This window comes from Chelonoidis abingdonii, chromosome 14 (genome assembly GCF_003597395.2).
Source record: "Chelonoidis abingdonii isolate Lonesome George chromosome 14, CheloAbing_2.0, whole genome shotgun sequence".
Classification (NCBI taxonomy): Eukaryota; Metazoa; Chordata; order Testudines; family Testudinidae; genus Chelonoidis; species Chelonoidis abingdonii.
Genome location: NC_133782.1, coordinates 10,524,993 through 10,544,590, shown reverse-complemented (window position 1 = coordinate 10,544,590; position 19,598 = coordinate 10,524,993). Strand labels below are relative to the sequence as shown.

At 43.2% G+C, this 19,598-nt stretch overlaps 1 protein-coding gene across 1 annotated transcript in view; it reads left to right on the top strand.

Moving 5' to 3' along the window:
- The window catches only part of PHACTR3 (phosphatase and actin regulator 3), a 159,968-nt gene that overhangs the window by 93,567 nt on the left and 46,803 nt on the right, over nucleotides 1-19,598 (top strand). The window contains exons 4-7 of the mRNA XM_032782626.2: nucleotides 1,377-1,559; nucleotides 7,342-7,542; nucleotides 12,811-13,078; nucleotides 14,557-14,807. Of these exons, the coding sequence (XP_032638517.1) occupies nucleotides 1,377-1,559; nucleotides 7,342-7,542; nucleotides 12,811-13,078; nucleotides 14,557-14,807 (903 nt within the window). The remainder of the gene's footprint in view (nucleotides 1-1,376; nucleotides 1,560-7,341; nucleotides 7,543-12,810; nucleotides 13,079-14,556; nucleotides 14,808-19,598) is intronic.

The window sequence follows — 19,598 nt, the reverse complement described above, 5'->3', positions numbered from 1 at the left end:
CAGCTCTGGCAACATCTCTATAGTGCTCTGAGGATGTGATGTCCACCTCTGACCAGGGACCTCATAGTTCTCAGTCCTAGACACTCCTCATTAGAAGGTCATCGACAGTGCTGGCTTCTGCTTATTTCATAAGTTATTACAGTTTTCTTAGGCAATGATTTAAAGGAGCTAACGTTCTGTCTCGGTATCTTTATTATTGTGGCACAGCAGCAGCTCTCTCTTGGAGAACACAGGGCACTTACAAAGCAGAGCCACCCATTCTGCTCCTGGGAAACATTTATGGAGTTTTTCCCCTTTTAGCTGTGAAGCGTAGATTTGATCAAATGTAAAATGTTTTACAGCACTGGAAGAAAAGCTCTGTCTTACAAATAGTGCAGACAGCTGTTAATATGCCAGCGATTATGTATAGGCTGGCTTCACGATCAGCTGAAACATAGGCAATGAACTTCCCCCCCCCCACTTTCCTTGTATCATAGCAACTGTGCTACTGCAGGGGCTATTTTAAGAACAGTAACTTTTCACCAAACATGATTATGAGGCAGATTGGATGAGCTCAGCCTATAAAATATTGCATTAGCTCTGCAGCATTTGTAGGCTGACTTCTGATACTCTGCAAGTGGTCTCCATATTAAAAAATAAAAAGTGGTCTGTGAACGTTAACTCCTTTAAATCACTGTTTAAGAAACTTGTAATAAAATCATTACAAAGGAGAAGACAGGCTTGTCATGAACTTCTAATGAGAAGCGTCTAGGACTGAGAAATATAAGTTATCTGGTCAGAGGTGGACTCTGTACACACATATCATTGGAGAGAGCTGGCTCAAGCTGGAAGTAATTGCTTGATTTTGCAATGGTGGTGTTGAGCCAGTAATTGCTGAGAGAGGATCAGGGAAGTGAGAGACAGCATAGTTTGTATTCCCAGTGAGGAATGTTCCCTGGGTTGGAAAATACTTAAGAAGCTAAAAAGGTGTCAGAATGCTTACAGCTGATGGGATTATTGGCAGAGGACCTCACTCCTCAGTGGGAGAGTATCAGAATCTGGCCCTATGTCAAGAGAGGTTTGGATTTCAATTGTGCCCCAACATTTTGAAAGATTGGTGTCTAAAACAGAGCCCCTAAATGCACACTGAGGCACCCAAATATCAGTGGCCTGATCTTCAGAGGAGGTGAGCATCTACAAGGCCTGCTGATGTCAGTGGGAGCTGTAGGCACTCAGCACCTCTGGAAATGACAGATGCTGCCAAAGTGAGCTCTTGCAAGGAACGCTGCAGGATAAGTGATAGGCTATCTGTGCATACGCTAATGAATGAGAATGGCAGGATGTTTTCACTTTTGCAGCTGATGACTTAATTAAGATTAAGTGATGTGGTGTTTTAGATGCTGGAGGCAAAGTATGCGCTGCTGATGGTGCCACCAGATCAATGCAGAGTGACCCTTCATCCCCTGTATGCCAGGCACTTACCTCAGAAGAGATGCAGCAGGAAAGTACAGAAGCAGCAACAACAAATGCAACCTCACTTGGCGAGGAGCTGCACTCAGAGGAGCTGAAAGACGATGCAGGTATTGGACAGAACATGCTAACGTGGTTCTATTGAGCTGCCATGCGATGAGTCCAATAAATTGGTGCATCAGAGAGCCAGAGCATTGTGTTCAGTTCAGTCCCTCCAGACCAGCTTAGCAATCAATCAACCCTGTAAGAATAGTGATTTTTGAGACCTTCATTTTACTGAGGAACACAAAGCCAGGAGTATTGGGATGAGTTGCACACATAAGAGAGACTGCTTTGACACCATGCCATGTTGGTGTTAGGAGAGTTCTTTCCTATACCAAGAATCCGGCTGAATGTCAGGGGATGGGTAGCAGTACAATGGCATGTGGACTGTAAGAGACACCAGCCCATCTTCCTTTAGATGCATGTTTGTGCATGCGGGGGCACACACATTGCTGTTGTCACCCCAGCTGGGATTAGGGAACAATCTTTACAAGATATTTCAATTACTACAACGAGCAGGCCTGTATCAATCGTACAGATAAACACAAACCAAATTCCCTTCATCTAATCACCCATATATTTTGACCTAGCTCAGAATACAAACCAGGATTTGGACCTGGTTAAGTCTGCTTTGCACTGTTCTAGCAGTGAAAAGCTGATGTAAAGCTCACCTAAACGGCTGGCTGAGGATATCTTTCGGGGTAGGATAATCTTTCATTGGCATAATTCTGCCTGAATTCTGACATTTCTTAAATGTCAGGCGTGTGACTTTGCTGACATAATGTTCTTTTAACATAGTGTTTTGTATATACTTTCCTAGGCTTTTATAAAAACAAAATGGGGAAAAAAAACCCAGAAATTTCATCCTGCAGAACCATAACAACTCAGAGGGGTTAAAACCTTTAGAGCCACCACACAGACCTTGGTCACTTGAGCTAACAGAGTAACTGGTAGCAGTAGGTTGTCATCTCTATGTGGGTCAACCACTAGAAGGAGAAGAGTTGCACATTTTGCCAGTGGATTGCAAAGTTTGCTGCTGACAGGAGAAGAATCTTGCTATTTAGGAATCTTATTACGGCTCCTGAGGGAGTGGTTACAGACCCTTCTGCCTTTGTCTCTTCCAGGCTGCCCCATTCCCAGTCTCCTGCCAAACCCTAGCCTCCTCATCCCATTTCCCATACCAGGCCTCTCATTCCAGATCCTCACCCCCTACTTTCCTTGGCTCCTTCTCCCAGTCCCTCCACTGCCCCCTTTCATAGAATACCAGGGTTGGAAGGGACCTCAGGAGCTCATCTAGTCCAACCCCCTGCTCAAAGCAGGACCAATCCCCAGACAGATTTTTGCCCCAGATTCCTAAAGGGCCCCCTCCAGGATTGAACTCACAATGCTGCTTTGAGCAGGCCAATGTTCAAACCACTGAGCTATCCCTCCCCACAGCCCTTCTCCTTTACCCCACTGCAGCTCTAAACACAACTTCAGTTTTCCACTTCTGTCCCTTACACATTCCCAGCTCTCTCTTACTCTGTGGTCTATTCTCCAGGACCACTGTTGTTTTGCGTTTTTCACGATATATCAGATTGTTCCTCTGGTGCTTGTGGTAACTCCACTCCCTCCTAAATGGTTTCCCCTCAGGTCTCCCCTCAGATATTTCAGCCCTTCTCCTACTTGCCCATTGGAGACAGATGATTTATGTGTTATTGTATCAACCCATTTCTTTAAACCTAACTTATCTTCTCTATTTCAACACGGTGTGTTATTTCATCATGAACAGTCCCAAAACAGATTTGTTATTCATGGGGCATCTAACATTTGTGCTTTCACCCTTCTGTGTATCTTACAATAAAAACTAAACAAACAGACTCAAAACACTCTAGCCCTGCATATAGTTGGCTTATATTAACCCACACTCTTATTGCTGTTTTCCTCCCTCCTGCAGCCATTCCTACTGTGTAGTTTATCCACTGATGTGTCTTGTCTTGAATGAGACTGCATGCTTGATAGGGCAGGGACTGTCCATGTCTCTGTGTCTGAACAGTGCCTAGTACAAAGGAGTCTCAGTCCTAATTGGAGTCTTCCAGGCACTACTGTGATTAATAATAAACTTCCTCTATTGGACTGTGGCATCTGTGTCTCTGTACATCTGTTTCTCATCACTGTTTCCTTCACAATTGAAATCCCATTTGCAGAGTCCTAGTTTCTTGAATCGTTTCCATCTCGTTTCTGAATTGTGGATATAGCTATTAATTTCTTTCCAGATCTTCCCTATTTCCAGTGACCCTTACTAATGCCAGTTCTGTTCACCATCTCTCTGGCCTAACCTTTACTGTCGTCTGCATTTCCTTGTCTTCCCTTGGGGTATGTATCAGTTCTCCAGCCTCAATACGCTGAAAGGTGGAATTTAATTTTCCTAAACAGCTTACTTCCTATGCAGCAATACCCACTCCTGTTTGTTACATGTCCTTTTAGCTCCTCTTTACCAACCTCTGGCAAATCCTCCATTCTAGACCCTATCCTGTTTCCACTGAAGTTAGTAACAAAAGGTGTGTATTGGAGAAAGCCTCCTGCATTGGCTTGAATTGGAGTGTTGGATAGTTAAGAAATAAAATGGTCCAAGCCTGTCCATGTGCACGTGTACATATTTCACCATTGTGTGTATTTAATTTTGTGTTATTTAGATAAAAGGTCTACTGTGCATATATTAAAAAAAAGGAGACCAGGCCAGCAACACAGGATTTCATTTAAAATTTTTAAACTTGTCTAGCTTGCTGGAGTTCAAATGTAAAATTAAGCTCAAACAAAAACAAAGAAACCTAGACACACACACACACACACACACATTCCAAAACTTGGAAATACCATGGTGTATTCTGAATGTTTCTGGGTTTCTAGACTTGTGGTATTCAGATAGAAATGTGTTCTTCTGGATTAATCAGCTGACAGTTTTTCATGGCAGTATCACCCAAAGGTTCCCAGCCCAGTGGAAAACAGAAAAACTTTGGTTTTGAAAATTGTACTCTGGGAATTTTGTCGTGGTCTCAAGGCCAAAGCCCAGGACGAGGAACTTGGAGTTCTGGATTCTAGTCCCTCCTCTGCCACTGCCTCACTTTGCAACATCAGGACAGTTACATCCTGCTATTGCTAAGTGCATAGCTCACACCTCAGCCACGGCAGGATCCTTGAACTAAGAGTTCCCCTGATTATCTCATCTGCTAGGCCTAATCTGGTAGGTGTGCTCAGAGCATGCCTAACCCACATAAACACTACTGTGGTAGTGCTGCCCCCTTCCTTTGTACCACAACTCAGTGGTTAGAAAACTCACCCAGGATGCAGGAGGCCCCAGTTAAAGTCACTGCTTCAAATAAGGCCTAGCAGGGATTTGAACCAGCATCTTCAACATCTCAGAGGAATACTTTAAGCCTGTCCGCAGCTTGTTCAGTGAAAGCCCCTGCTGGCTGGGCCAGTTTGTTCACCTGCTGCATCCACAGGTTTGGCCGATCGCGGCTCCCACTGGCCGCAGTTCGCTGCTGCAGGGTAACGGGGGCTTGCAAGAAATGGTGCGGGCTGAGAGATGTGCTGGATGCCCTTCTTGCAGCCCCCATTGGCCTGGAGCGGCGAACCGCAGCCAGTGGGAGCCACAATCAGCTGAACCTGCGGATGCGGCAGGTAAACAAACTGGCCTGGACCGCCAGGGGCTTTCCCTGCACAAGCGACAGACTGGCTTTGAGAAGCACTGCTCTAAGCACTAGTCTGTTGGCTATAAGAGGTGGGAGAGGAAATCACCACCACCACTATTTTTTGCAAAATAATGTCTGACCTAACTTAGGCACCTGTCTCCACGAGATGGTTCGCGACCGTGAACCCTGAGTGGAGTTAGGTGGGAACTACCTTTGAAGGGTGGGGCTAGTTTCAGCAGCTCGCTTCTTGCTCACCTTGCTGGCTTTCTGTGACTCCCATAGACTCTCCCCATTTATTGTATAGGGAGCATGGACACCTAACTTGGGACTGAGGATTCCACTAGGTGGCAGAGTGCCTGAAGTTAGGTCTTGCAATTCTGAGCCTCAGTCTCCTTTGTGGATCTAGCCCAGGGGCCAGCAACTTTTCAGAAGTGCTGTGCCGAGTCTTCATTTATTCACTCTAATTTCAGGTTTCACGTGCCAATAATACATTTTAACATTTTTAGAAGGCCTCTTTCTATAAATCTATAATATATAACTAAACTATTATTGTATGTAAAGTAAATAAGGTTTTAAAAATGTTTAAGAAGCTTCATTTAAAATTAAATTAAAATGCAGAGTCCCCTGGACCGGTGGCCAGGGCCCAGGCAGTCTGAGTGCCACTGAAAATCAGCTTGCATGCTGCCTTCGGCGCGTGTGCCATAGGTTGCCTACCCCTGATCTAGCCCAATTGACTAGCAACACCCTCCCTTTTATCACTCTCACAGCTTCCCATCAGCAGCATTCCTGGGTCCCCAGAATTGAAACTCTATTGTCTTGATTCACTGCATTTCCTGGTTCTTGAATAATACTTGGAATTTCACCCCTTCAGGGATACCTAACATCACTCATGAGTGGCTTCCTTTTGCTCTACTTCACGTGGCTTAAGTGGTCATCAAAATAAAGGATTGTGCTGCTTTTCACCTTAGCATTTGGCCCCTGCTGTATACATAGCAAATGATCTTTGAGGGCAACCTTCACAAAATCCTGATTTAACAAATAAAGAATATATACAGCAATTGCAATGACTTCCTTGAAAACCGAGGTGATTATTTCACAAGTGAGGCAACTTTTCTTTCTATTCAGCAAAATTTTGCAACAGTAATCTCTGACTAACGCTGAGTATTTATTTTACTCCCCCAACTTTCCCAAACAATAAATACTCATTACTCCACTTCTAGACATACACATTAATCTGTTTGTCAACAAATTAAACACTATTATCTTGCCAAGGCTATTGTGTCCTACTGCCTCACTGCTTTGGAGCCTTCTGTTTGCATTCTAAAAGCAAGGATGCAAATTGTCTGGAAAGCTGCTGAGTGCTTCAGCACTTATCGACTTCCTTGGAATTGAGTGCACTCAACACCACTCAGGAGGCATTTCGTAGCTTATAGCATCAGCCCCTTCGAGATAGCGATTTCTTCTGCACTACATCCCAATGTCTATTCCCTGTTGTAGCACTGTTATTGTTATCCAAGGGAAGGTCTTCTTATATCAGGTTGCTTCAATCTTGGTTCCTAACATCATCCCCAAGAAAGACTGAGCCACCCTGGCATCAGGTGGAATAGAGAGGAACTGGGCTGCAAGCTGAAGTCACATTTTAATAGGATTAAAATAAAAATTGCCAGGAAATCCTGCAGAGAGCAATCATAGAGAGATCTGTGAGGCTATATTAAAAGTTAATCATTCCTTACCCTTCATTTGTGTTCCTAGCAAGAAGTGCTCATGTGGTAACTAAATCATTGCAGCTGGGTTCTACAAGATAATCAATTGCAGTTCTCAAAAACCACTATACTTTGCTGTCCTCATTATAAAAAAGAACATAAGACTTTTTTGTGGGGGAGGGGAAGGGAAATGAGTAAAAGGGTATTTGGCCCTTCAAGACTCATCAGTTTCCTTAGGAACATAGTATCTAACTCTTTCTTCAGTTACCCCAGTGTGTTTTATTTTTATCTCAACAACCTTGGCTGGTAGGCTATTGCACACATTCATTATTTTCACTGTGGAAAAGAAGTGCTGCCAGCTGTATGCCACGAATTCTATTCTCTTGAATCTTCCTGGTATGGCCCCTTGGTTTATCATCATCATCATTAATTTCATGTCTCATTAATTCTACTGCTTCTGATCCTTTTACTAGCCAAGAAACCTTCAGTGTCCACTGAAGACCTAGAAGATGCCTGCCTGCCAGTAACCGAAGAGACTCCGCAAGCCTTACTTATTTCTGAATCCACAGATTCCCCACAGAAACCAATGGAAAGAAACCTAGCACAGCTCCCCAGCCCCCCTTCACTTCCAATTCCACTACCTAAGGCAATCTCCAAAGTCAAGAGTGTAACAGGTTAGTCATGTTGGTCAATAAAGTCTCTTCCATCCCATCGACATTGTCCTCTCCGTGTATATCATTTTTCTCCTATATATATTTTGGGCCAGTTACTTAGTTGGTGTAAATCAATGTCATACCATTGATGTGAATGGAGCGTTAATGATTTACACCAGCTGAGGATCTTGCCCCCGAACTAGAAGCACTGAGTCTTTGCATGTTGCACATATATCAGCCCTGTCCTGGTTAGTTTATCGCAGGAGGCTGCAGTAAGTCCACCTGCACTAATCCATGTAAAGCAGATGACATTGACAGCAAACAGCTACCCAATCAGCATCTTGTGTATGACTTGCCACAAGTCGCTATGAAACCAAGGAAGGTTTAAATGCTTTTTGCAATACAGAATCACAGTGTGATAACAGTCCAGAAGCAGTGAACTCAGCTGTCAGCTGCAAAGTTCAAGTCAATAGATCCTTCAAAGCTTTCTGCCTGAAGGATTTGCTCATTAGGGTAGTTAAATTAGAGCTGTGCAAGCTCCTCTAATGACATATGAGCAGTTCAACCAAACTTTCACAACCCACTCCTGCACCTCAGGTTTCACTCTGAATTTCAGGTTCAAACACACACAGCCTGATTCTCTGATGTGCCACAATGGTGATCTTACACCTTTCACCACTTCCAGGGGTGCAAAGGAGTTTAAAGGGAGTATAATGGTGATTTATTCCCACTGCCAGGCTCCTTTACACTGCCAGAGTGCGCCCATAATCAGGCATCTAAGCTGCTAACTGACAACCTTTGTTCCTGCAATCATTTGCACCCCCAACTTACTGGTATGAAAAAAGAGGCCCCATTTGCAGAGTCACTAGGAAGCAGAAGATCACAGGGTGCTGCACTAATGACTAAGACTGACAGAAAGTTTTCTGTCTCAACTGTTTTTCAATGGAAAACTGGGTTTTCACCAAAATTACTTTTCTTGCTAAAAGTATCTGCTTTCCATGGAAAACTTTTTAAAAAAACAAAATATAATGGCCAAAACCAAAATATTGTGTGTTTTCAGCTGAAAACTGAAATATTTCAATTCAAACTGGTATTGTGGTGCTTCATGGAAGTTGTAGTTCAGATGCCTTTTGTTTCCATTCTTCTTTATGGGCCAGGCTTTCTGGCCAGACTACAGGTACCATGATGCACCATGGCCCAGGACTCCTATGACTCACCTCTTCCCCTCATCACATGGGAGATATAGTCCATCCTGAGAGCTCAACCCATACAGGAGAATGGGTGCATATGGCACCCAAAGTACAACTCCCATGAGGCACTTTGCAATACCATTTTGAATAGAAATGTTGTTTGCCAAAAACATTTCATTTTTAGGTGAAATATTTTCATTTTGATATTTCATTTTTGTCTAAATTTTTTTGGGGGGAAAGTGATTTTTCACCAGCTCTAATAATGGCACATCTTCAGTTCTGCTTCTGGGAGTGGGAGTAATTGTAAGCCCAGATTGAACAAATACCATCAGTGGGATAGGGCAACGGGGTGGAGGTGGGGAGAGGGAGAGAGAGTGACATGAGAGAAAAACAGAGGGGTTTGGAAAGCCCTTTATTTTTTTTTTTTTCCCTAACAGTGTTGGAGGTGCTGATGGTGGAGGGGGGAGAGGGGAATAAGCCAAGCACTAATTAATCCCAAAAGGGGGGGATGTGGCAAGGTACAAGATACCATTTCATAAGATTATTCCCTGAACAGCTCTCATTAGGACAAACAAAGTGTGATTAACAAAAAAGCGCTCAATATTAGCCTAAGCTGTGTCCAGGCTGAACTGGTGCCTGTGAGACTCTGGGATCAAGGTAGCATAAAAGGTGACAGTGAAGTCCCTCAGCAGCTTGGCTAGACCAGAACATCCTTCCCTATTGCACAGAGATAGAGTATGAATTAGGAGGTGTTCTATGGCCCTTCAAGCTGCGATTCAGTGGAGAGTGGAATGATCATAAATATCCATTGTGTGTTTCCAGGGTGGCACCTAATCAAAATCCCCTTGAGCTCAGATATATGCCTCCTGGTAGCTGAGGCTCTCTGCCCTCTGGGTATGGAGAAAGCCTGCTGATCAGTTAAAGGGGAAGGAATTTAGATGCCACTGCTCTGGTATACAGCCTTATTGCTGTTGCTTTGTGGCAGTGTACTTTGCCTACTAGACACTCCAGTAGATGCTCCTATGCTTTAAAGTGTTCCAGGTTTGAGAAAATAGATCACCTATGTGGTTCTGATTCACTCTTTTAGCTGTACGTATACATGCATACAGAGAGAGAAGGAGGATTATCTGTTTGTTAGGGCAACATCATGGGAGACATGGATTTGATTCCCTGCTCTAACACAGACTTTGTGTAACCCTTCCCAAGTCACTTAACCTCTTTTTGCCTCCATTTCCCATCTGTAAAATGTAGCACTGCCTTCCCTCAGCATGGGGAGGGAAGTGTTGTAAGGCTAAATACAATAAAGATTGTGAGGTGCTCATATCTAAACGCCAGAGATAGCATACATTTTGTCTTGTTAAATTACACACCCGGGGCCTGGTTTACAATGCGAGATTTCTACTTGTGCACACACACATACAAGCAAACATCTCTCTGAGCACTAGACCAACACCAACAGTTGCACATACACAAGTGTTGTGTTATGCAGGTGTAACACGCATTTCCTGGTTGCAAATTCTTGCACATGCCGGTACCAGAGTTTTAAAAGTGCACACTGTAATTTTTGTGGCTGCAAAGTGCAGGCCCATGAACATCCTTACCCACATATGGGCTCTGGGTAGAAACCCAACTCAAAATTTAACCCATAATGCCATAGAGTTTCACCAGGTATCAAAAAATTTTGTATATTATTATATTGCATGTTCGTAACTAACCACGTATTTCAAACATTCAGGATTTCATTTTACACTCTTGATTTTCTATCTAATAATTTGTACTATAATTCGATACTTTGGTAATTTTATTATTTTTAATTTGAAACTTGAAAAAAAATCGATTTTTTGTTTAAAAAAAATCTACTCAAATATGTGCACACTGGACAAAATTCTGTCCTGGGTTACATCATTGACTTTGTGAGTTATGCCAGATTTTCACCAGTGTCCTTGAGAGCAGAGTTTGGGAACCGTGTAGGGTACCATGCAGCACAATTGTCCTGGAAGGAAATATCTTGATAACCTATGTTTATTATTATCATCCTTAAAGTGCTCTACCTCATTTTGAACATCTCCTCTTTTTTCTTGCAAGTTTCTGGGCTAGTCAAGAGCCAATTCTTGAAATCCTTGCACAGAAATGTCAGGATGCCACTGATAGCAGTGGGAGTTTTGACTGGATAACGGCAACAGAATTACCTCACAGAACATTAGAATGGTAAGGAGGGCCTGTAGAGAGACAAGGTGGGTGAGGTAATATCCATTGTTGGATCAACTTCTGCTGGTGAAAGAGACAAGCTTTCAAGCTACACAGGTCATATCTGCAGAAGAGGTCTGTGCAGCTTGGAGGGTCTCTCTTTCACCAACAAAAGTTGGTCCAATAAAAGATATTACCTCACCCAGATTGTCTCGCTAATATCCTTGAACCAGGATCAGCTACAACGCAACATTGCAAACAAAAAAGGTGTGTGTCAGTTTAAATTCATATCATCAACACTAGGTGGCAACAAGAGAAAAGGAATAGCCTTCTACACAATCCAACTAAACAGATCTCCTGTGCTGGTGTGTCTCCAGTGTAGAAAAGTAGCACAACTCAGGACAGATATGTGACCAGGAAAGTGCAGTGAAAAGAATAATTGAACTGCAGAAGAGAAAAGTGAAGGAACATCTTTATCAAACAAGGGCTCTTACCCCAGCTTCTTCCATGCAGTCTTAACCAGAGTGAGGGAAATATCAGAGGCCCAGCAACAGAAGAGGCAGGTGTTTGTTGCACTGGGGTGATAGATATGAGTGATGGGATTGGAGAGAAGAATCACCTCAGCCCAGAACTTAAAAGGAGACTGGCTATAAAGATATTAGTGTAAGATTTCCAAGCTCCATTAGGGGTTTGGATGCCCAACTCCCACTAAAAAACAATCCAAATCCCCTAGGTGGTTTGGAAAATAATCTCAGTTTTGGGTACAAAAAGCATCAGTTAAACATCCTCCCACTCCTCTTCCCCTCTCCTGTTCTTTGCTGAAATGCTTTTGAAACAGATCTGCTCTGGCAAGTTTGGCTGAACTAGCTACCACCACCATATCTCACAAGCTCTGATGTTTCCCTATACGGGGTGAGAGACTTGGGCCCATTATGGGGCAGGAGGAGAAGGTCAGAGAATGGATCCTGGCACATTTTTACCTCGGTGAAAACCAGATTTACTTAAAATTTACACAATCATCTGGAGCTCAGCAGAGATTGGAAAGCCTGGCTAGTGGCCATCAGGGTTCATTAGAGATCAGGGAGAAGGGGTTGGAGGTGTGTTCCCTCTAATTTTTAATGTCCATGTGTGGAATGAATTTTGTTATATGCACCAATATGGAAGTGGTGGGGGTCGGGCAAGAGGTTCAGAGTGTAGGAGGGGGCTCAGGGCTGGAGCAGAGGGTTGGGGTGTGGGAGGTGAGGGCTCTGGCTGGGGGTGAAGGCTTTGGAGTGGTGCCAGGGATGAGAGGTCCGGGGTACAAGAGGGGGCTCAGGGCTGGGGCAGAGGGTTGGAGTGTGAGGGCTCTAGGGTGGACCCAGGAATGCAGGGTGCCCCAGGGCTGTGGCAGGGAGAGATGACTCCCCCTAGGCGTCTTTTGCTGCAGCAGCTCGGGGCGGGGGGAGAGGCTCCTGCCATGATCGTGGTAGCTCCGGCTGGGCCAGACTTGGGGAGAGGTGCTTCTCCCCCGCTATGGCAGCTCCAGCAGGGTTGGGCTGGACTAGGGGAGGGGCACCTTCTCCCCGCCTGCATGGCCCTTTATAGCCTGCTGCACACCCGCACAGCTTAGAGGGAACTTAGATGGGGAGTCAGGAATGGATTGGTGATTTTGGGCAGAAAGAAAGAAAGAAGAATCCAATTGGAAGAGGGGAGTAAAATGGGAAGGTGGCCCATTTTTCCAGGCTAACTCTTTGCAGCCTGAGTCCTTGGGCTTCAGATTGTTTGACTACACAAGTCTCACCACATCCCCACTATGCAATGGCACAACAACAGCACCATTTTTATCTGTCCAGCATGCAGAATTAATCTCAACCCAGGCTCCGTGTGCCACAATTAAAGACTCAGTGTGACTTTTTAATCACTTTGTTTTCAGCAGCGGGAAGTGAAGTAGATGAGCCAGCAGTGAAATCCCCTCCTTCCACTATCCTGAAGAATTATGTCATTGTTGGTTCCTCCCAAATCTCAGGACAAGCTGCCCTCTTCCATCCATCAGGCCAGAAAGGCTCCGAACCCCATGTCAGAGGACAGCTACCAACACCAACCGGTTCCCCTCATCCCACTGCTGTCCACCTGCCTTTACCGCCCAGCAGAGTCATTGAGGAGCTCCACAGGGCTCTGGCCACCAAACATCGGCAGGATAGGTAAGTATAGCACATAGAGGCACACCAAATACCAGGAAACAGTCCTTTCAGTGAAAATATTTTTCATAATACAAATTCCTGGTAAGAAAATATTTTTTCCTGTTGTTAACACTCCACCCATTTAATCTGATTAAAATCAGGTTGGTTCTGCCTGCACACTGCTTGGTGGCCCTAGTTCCAGCATTGATCCATGGTTAAAATGGAAGTTTCAGCTGTTACTTTATAATATGCTACTTTATGACAGGAAAGCTACTGCAACATGGAAATAAGGGATCAAGGAGGTGGAATCATTTGCTAATCCTCAGCTCAGTGTATGAGGTGGCTCGTCACAAAAGCAGGATATCGAAATTTAGTAATTTAGACAGTGAAGTCCTCCTAAAAGAACTGCACCCTTTCAGACCACACATGCCACTTTCATCCTGTTAGAGAGGAACTGATGTGAGGTCAAATGTTAAAACTGCACACATGCACAACAACGCACGACTACTCTGCAGGCAAAATTTCCCAAGGTTGCATGCACAAACCAGGTAATTGCATCTGCAAACGGTCAGTTCCGATCACGGTGTACAAAATTATCTGATCTGAAAAATTACCTGATTTTGCTGGAAACAGCCATGGCCTTCTCTCTAGCCTCCTGAAGCTATCCTGATCATAGCTTTGCTGTTGGCCCATGGCTTCTCTGAATTGTTCCTCGGCCATGCTCTCCCCAAGTCCTCTTGATCTCTTCTGTCTGTCCTCTTTATCAACTGATGCTATAACTTTATAAGCATGAACTGACCTACCAATGAGATGATCCTCTTCCCAATGAAAGACTTTGACCCCTTTTCATTTCCCCATCTGCGAAGTGAATTTAAGAATAACCTACCCCAGAAGATTAACTGGTTACTGCTTACTGGAGCGCTGTGAAGATGCTGTACAAGTGCTCAGTATTATTACTTTAGCATGTGACTCTTGGCTTCTGCGTGAGCATATATGGTACCTTGTTTTGCAATACACATGGCTATGTAGGACTGTGTTGAGTACATTGTCTGCTTTTCATTAGAAACTCTCCACTGCAGTAGTAGAGAAAGACAAAGCTAATTCCAAAGCTATAGGATTGGTAACGTTTCTCAATGCCACAACAATCTTTCTCACAGGAAACGGATTAATACAATGCCCTTTCCAGGCCCTGTTAAATCCTTGTCAGGATCACAAACTTTTAGAAGGGCAATGTTTCATACAATGTATGTTTTATATTAGAAGCACATGCTGTGTTCTTTAAAGAGGTCAGTATGGTACAGCACACAACTATACATCAAAAAACACATTAATCATTCCCCTCCTGTACCTTATTCTTGCGATTCTGAGAATGCAGTCCAATGATGTCCCTTGTACATCTCACTGAAGACATGATGCCTGTGTTCATCTAATGCTAGGTTTTTATTATGGCTTTAAAATGGACTTGTTTGTCAACCCAGGTGTGTGCCTTCCATCCACAGCTTTCACAGCAGAGAAAGCAAAGCGTCTCCCAAAAAAAGAGTGGATGTCCGTCCATCCAGAACATCTAGCATCGAGGGCAACAAAGAAAAGCAGGAGAACGCACTGAGCCACAGTAATGATCCGGAGAACAAGCGAAACTCAGTCAAAGAGTCAGATGAGAACAAAGAAAACCTGATCATGAACTCAGAACACAAGGATAACTTGGTTTTTTATCAGGATGAAGAGGTGTTGAATGACTCCATCATTTCTGGTAAGGAAAGTTAATTTATTATCCTTATAAAAATATACCATTTCAGTCAACAGGAAAGGTCCAAAATATCTCAGTGTATGAGTGTGAAAATGCAATGTTATGGCAGATTTTTTGTGCATGGATTCTCAGTGAATAGATAGTGCTAAAGTTATGCCTGCATGACACGGTTTGTGCTCATGTCTGTCTTGGTAACTACAGCATACCAAAAATGGCATTTAGAGATACATAGATAACTCAGTAGGTGCTGTCCTTTCAGTTCTGCCTACACCACTTTGTACCATCTCACCTGAATGGCAGTGCTTCCAGAAGGGGCATCTCATCATCAGTGAATGAGGATTTCTGAGTCTGGTGCAGACAAATCACTTTTGGAAATGCCCCAGTCTAGAAGCAATGCAGTGATGGAGTATAGGAGGCTATTTGGCAATGAGTAGCAGACCTGTCTTGGAGGGACACATGTCCATAGGCTGGGATCTGAAGAACTGAACCCCAGCGCCCCTGAAGATCTTTTAGCAAATCTCTGACAGCTCAGTGAATTCTTTCTACCCATCTGCCAAATTGTGTCTATACTGGATTACACTGAACTCTCTACAGCTCTGGTATGCCTACAACACACAAAAATGTGTCTCCCTCTGGAAGGTTTCGGAAGGGGTAATTTATTTACTCCATCGTTTATGAAGTTAGGTCATAGATTAAATTCTCTCTTGGAAGCACTGTTCTGTGCTTATCTGAACCGTATGACCTCTTAGCAAAATATTATGGGAACAATTATTATCCAGGCCCATTGTTTTATTGAGCTGAGCCACTGAAGCTCTCTGCTGTTTGGAGAAATCATATTTCAATCAAGTTTTCAGTTCAGCAGGACCACATTCTATTTTAAATGAGTTTCAGTAGATTGGAACAGGACAGGCTTAGAGAGAGCCCACTGCAAAAGTAACCAGTGCAGCAGCGTAGTGTAGCAGATTGAGAAGGAATTTAAAAAGGAAATGTATTTAAGGGTAAGTAATGAACTGGATTATCGGGTTCTGATCCTAGCTCTGCTGCTGACTCTGGTATCTTATTGAAGGGTTGTTGTAGCCATGTTGGTCCCGGGATTTTAGAGAGACAAGATTGGTGAGGTATGAAACACAAAGTTGAGATAAAATAGAGGAAATAAAAGATAAATCTTTTGCAGAATTTCCCTGCATTTAAGTGAAATTTCTCTTTTTAAAAAAAACAAACAAAATCTCCAGATAAATTTTTCCACATCCCCCTGGGAATAGCGATTGTCCATGATTATAAGAAGTCCACTGAGTTTGGTGTAAATTCTTGTAGATTAATTTGTCTAACACAGGCCATGCAGTCCTCCTATAACACAAATAAAGGTGTTTATTCTACCGTTGAAGACGTGTGTCATATATTTAATTAGACATGATTTTTGCTTACACAATTAGTAGAAAATTGTGATGATGGCAAGAAACTAGTGACTGTAGAAGCTTATGTGGCATCCAGAAGCAGCTCTTAAAAATAAAAAGTGCTTCAGAATATTTCATCTTATTATGGCTTAAGGTATCTGCTTAGGGTAAGCCCTCTAAAGGGTTAAAAGGTTATTTTGCTCAGTAAAAGTTAATTCGAGAAAAATGTCAAATGGCATGTAAATACCAGACAAATCACAGAAGTTAAGTTTTTCCATACTTATTAGGTTATGGAGTCTGTCCGCCAGTCAAAGTGGAATTCCTACAATACGTATATTAGCATTTTGTCAAGTTTTATGACTTTTTTTAAAAAAAATTCCTAAGGCCTACGGCCATGTAAAAACATGCTTGTCCAGCTACCAGGACTGCGTGTGCAGGTGAGATATTTGCACACACAGATGGACAGTTAGATACCAGTTTATTCACACATCCAATTTTTATGATCAATCTATAATCCAATAATTTCATGCACAAACTAGCACTCAGTTGTGGATGTATTTTTTATGTGAGCCACAGGTGCCTGGCCTTTTGACATCAAGCTTTGCATATCCCAGGCTAAGAATACTTCCCCATGTCCTTTGGAGGACTAACCCACAGCCTTACCAGATCTCACTATCAAGTTTTTCCTTCTGTTCCATTACTCCTAATTGTATACCCAGCTACCATCCTACATCATTTATTTCACTCCTTGCTGCTCAGATAAGGGACAGGATCAAAATGAAAACCCCAGATATGATCACAGCCAACCTCTGGGAAAGGTTGTGTCAGGTCACAGACTCTGTAATAGGCTGAACCATAGGCCTGAATCCAAGTACCTCCAAACTTTAGGGTTAGCTCCAAACCATTAAGAGCCAAACTTTGTGCACTGGCCCATCTGTAGTTAAAAATCTGTAAATACTCAACAGGTACTCACCTAGTCATTGCTGAGCTGTCTGTCCATATTGAGAATATGCAACCATAAAAGACGCATGCACAAAAACCCCAGATAGTTGCCTACGCAAAGCACATAGCTTGCTGTGTTCCGTTCAAGAGCATGCATGTTTTATTCTAACTAAAGCACTAAACTTTTCAAAAGTTCTAGCCATTACTGTATGGTGTGTAAGGAGGTTGCAATGGGATAAACGGAAATTCAGTGATGAAAGTGAATGACAATCCTCTGAAATGCAGGGGGAAAAGTCTTACCAGTGAGAATGATTGGCAAAGAAATGGAAATACAACACAACAAAACAAATACAGCCCATTGTAGATAGAGAGTAATTAATATGGAGCAGGTGGGATATTTTAATGAATTCACTTCTGTGAGTTCCCCCTTTGTGTTCGTTGTCTGTGAATATTCTAGTGAATGACAGGAAGTTGGAGTGTTAGCACTGATGTGGAAACAGCAGCAATTAAACAAATATCAAAGACTAATTATTCCTTGATTCTCAGAGTTATGCTCTGCCAGTCAGGGGACAGAATTATGCCAAATCATTTACGTCCAATCCAAACTAACCAGAGGTTGAGTATTGATGAGTTCAGTATAAAAACCTATATAGAATAGAACAGAACACTCCCAACAAATTGCTTGAGAACAAGCCCTTTGCCAACCATTATCCACAGCGATTGGTGAATAATAATTACATCTGATATTGTAACCTGTCTGTGGGCAGTTTGTGAACAACAAGAAGGATGGAATGTGTCAGATGAATTATGCAATCAGGTCCAGAATGGAGGAACAACGGCAGAGAGATTCAGCGATTCATTAAGCTACAGGATGGAAAGAGACCATCTTAGGACCTCAGGGATGACAACTCTGCTGCCACTGTTTTCTCATGTGTTCTCTGTATCCGAAAGGATGTCAATGAGATATTTTTGTTCTTGACACTGCACACACTTGCACTGGCTGACAGACATTTAAGAAATACACAGTAACAAGAAAGGTAGCAGCAACATAATTCTCTGCAATTCTCCTGCTTTCAGAAGTCTGCGTTGGCTGGCAGCTTAGAAAGAATCTAAGCATCCAAGGTGCTTACATGGTCCCCACTACTAACATATGTGAGAACCTCTCAGTCTTTGATGTATGTATCCTCACACCACCCATCTAAGATAGGACAGTGCTATTATCCCCATTTCGCCAGATGTGGAACAGTCACCCAGATCCCTCCAAGGCATTTCAGTGCCTAACTCCCACTGAAATATCTTGAGGATCTGGGCCAGAGAAACATAGGGTCTATCTATACTGCAGCCAGTGTAGAGATACCTGAGCTAGCTTTAATCTAGCTAGCTCAAGTGACAATGGTAGTGAAGCTGTGGAAGTACAGACAGCAGCATGGGCTGTTAGCCCAGGACAGAGGGTCTGTACTCAAGCGGCTAGCCTCAGTTCCTGGTTCTTACACGGCATGGATTACTCTCTCTCTCTCTTTCCCCTAGCACTCAATAATCTCTGATCGGGGCTGTATATAGGGCTGCATAAAAGCTGCACATTAATGTTGCTCTTACATTGTGTATCTGCACATTGTACCTAAATTTGAACCATAGATGCCAGCTTTTGAAAACAGAGAGTGGAGGGGTGAGATCTTCAAAAGCACTTGGCATTGATCCCACATTGCTCCCATTGGGAGTGCAGGTAGCCCAAGGCAGAGCACTTCTGAAATCCCACTTGAGATATTGGTGGTTATGGGGCAGAGGGGAAATAGATGCATGTCAGCCCCAGGAAGAACTACTTTTAGGAAGATGTTTAAATAAAAGGTACTGGTAATTAAATCATAGCAGATACACTGATTAGCACAGTGGTCAGGAAGGAATTTCCCATCACGGCGCACTGTTGGCTAGGCGCAGGGTCAGAGCTAGTGTGGGCTTTTTATTCCCTCTTTGTTGGTTTTTGTCTTTTCTCTGAAGCATCAGATATTGGTATCTGCTGGAGGCAGGATATCAGTTTTGGTGAACAAATGGTCCCCTCAATAGGGCAGAGAATGGACCAATTACAAAGTGTTCACCCACAAAATAGGCATTATCCTCCTTAAAGGATAATCTATATCTTTTTTTCCTCCTGACTTTGTCAGTCAGGTATTTTCCAAAATTAATCAAATTGGCCAGTCACTGACGGTGGCTCCTAATACGGACAGCTCAGATTAAACCAGCTCTCTTGGTTCAACTGCATTTTTATTTGGATTTTGCAACACCACAAAGATTAATCAGTGCACAGTGCGTACGGACCCTGGGAGTGGTTACCATGCAAGCCTTGTTAGAAACCCGGACATCTGGATGAAGCAAGTATGGCTGAGCTGGGGTGGGCTGAATGCTGTCTGCTCCTTTAATACAACAAGTAGGATTTGGGTTAAAGGTAGGATTTTTCAGACTG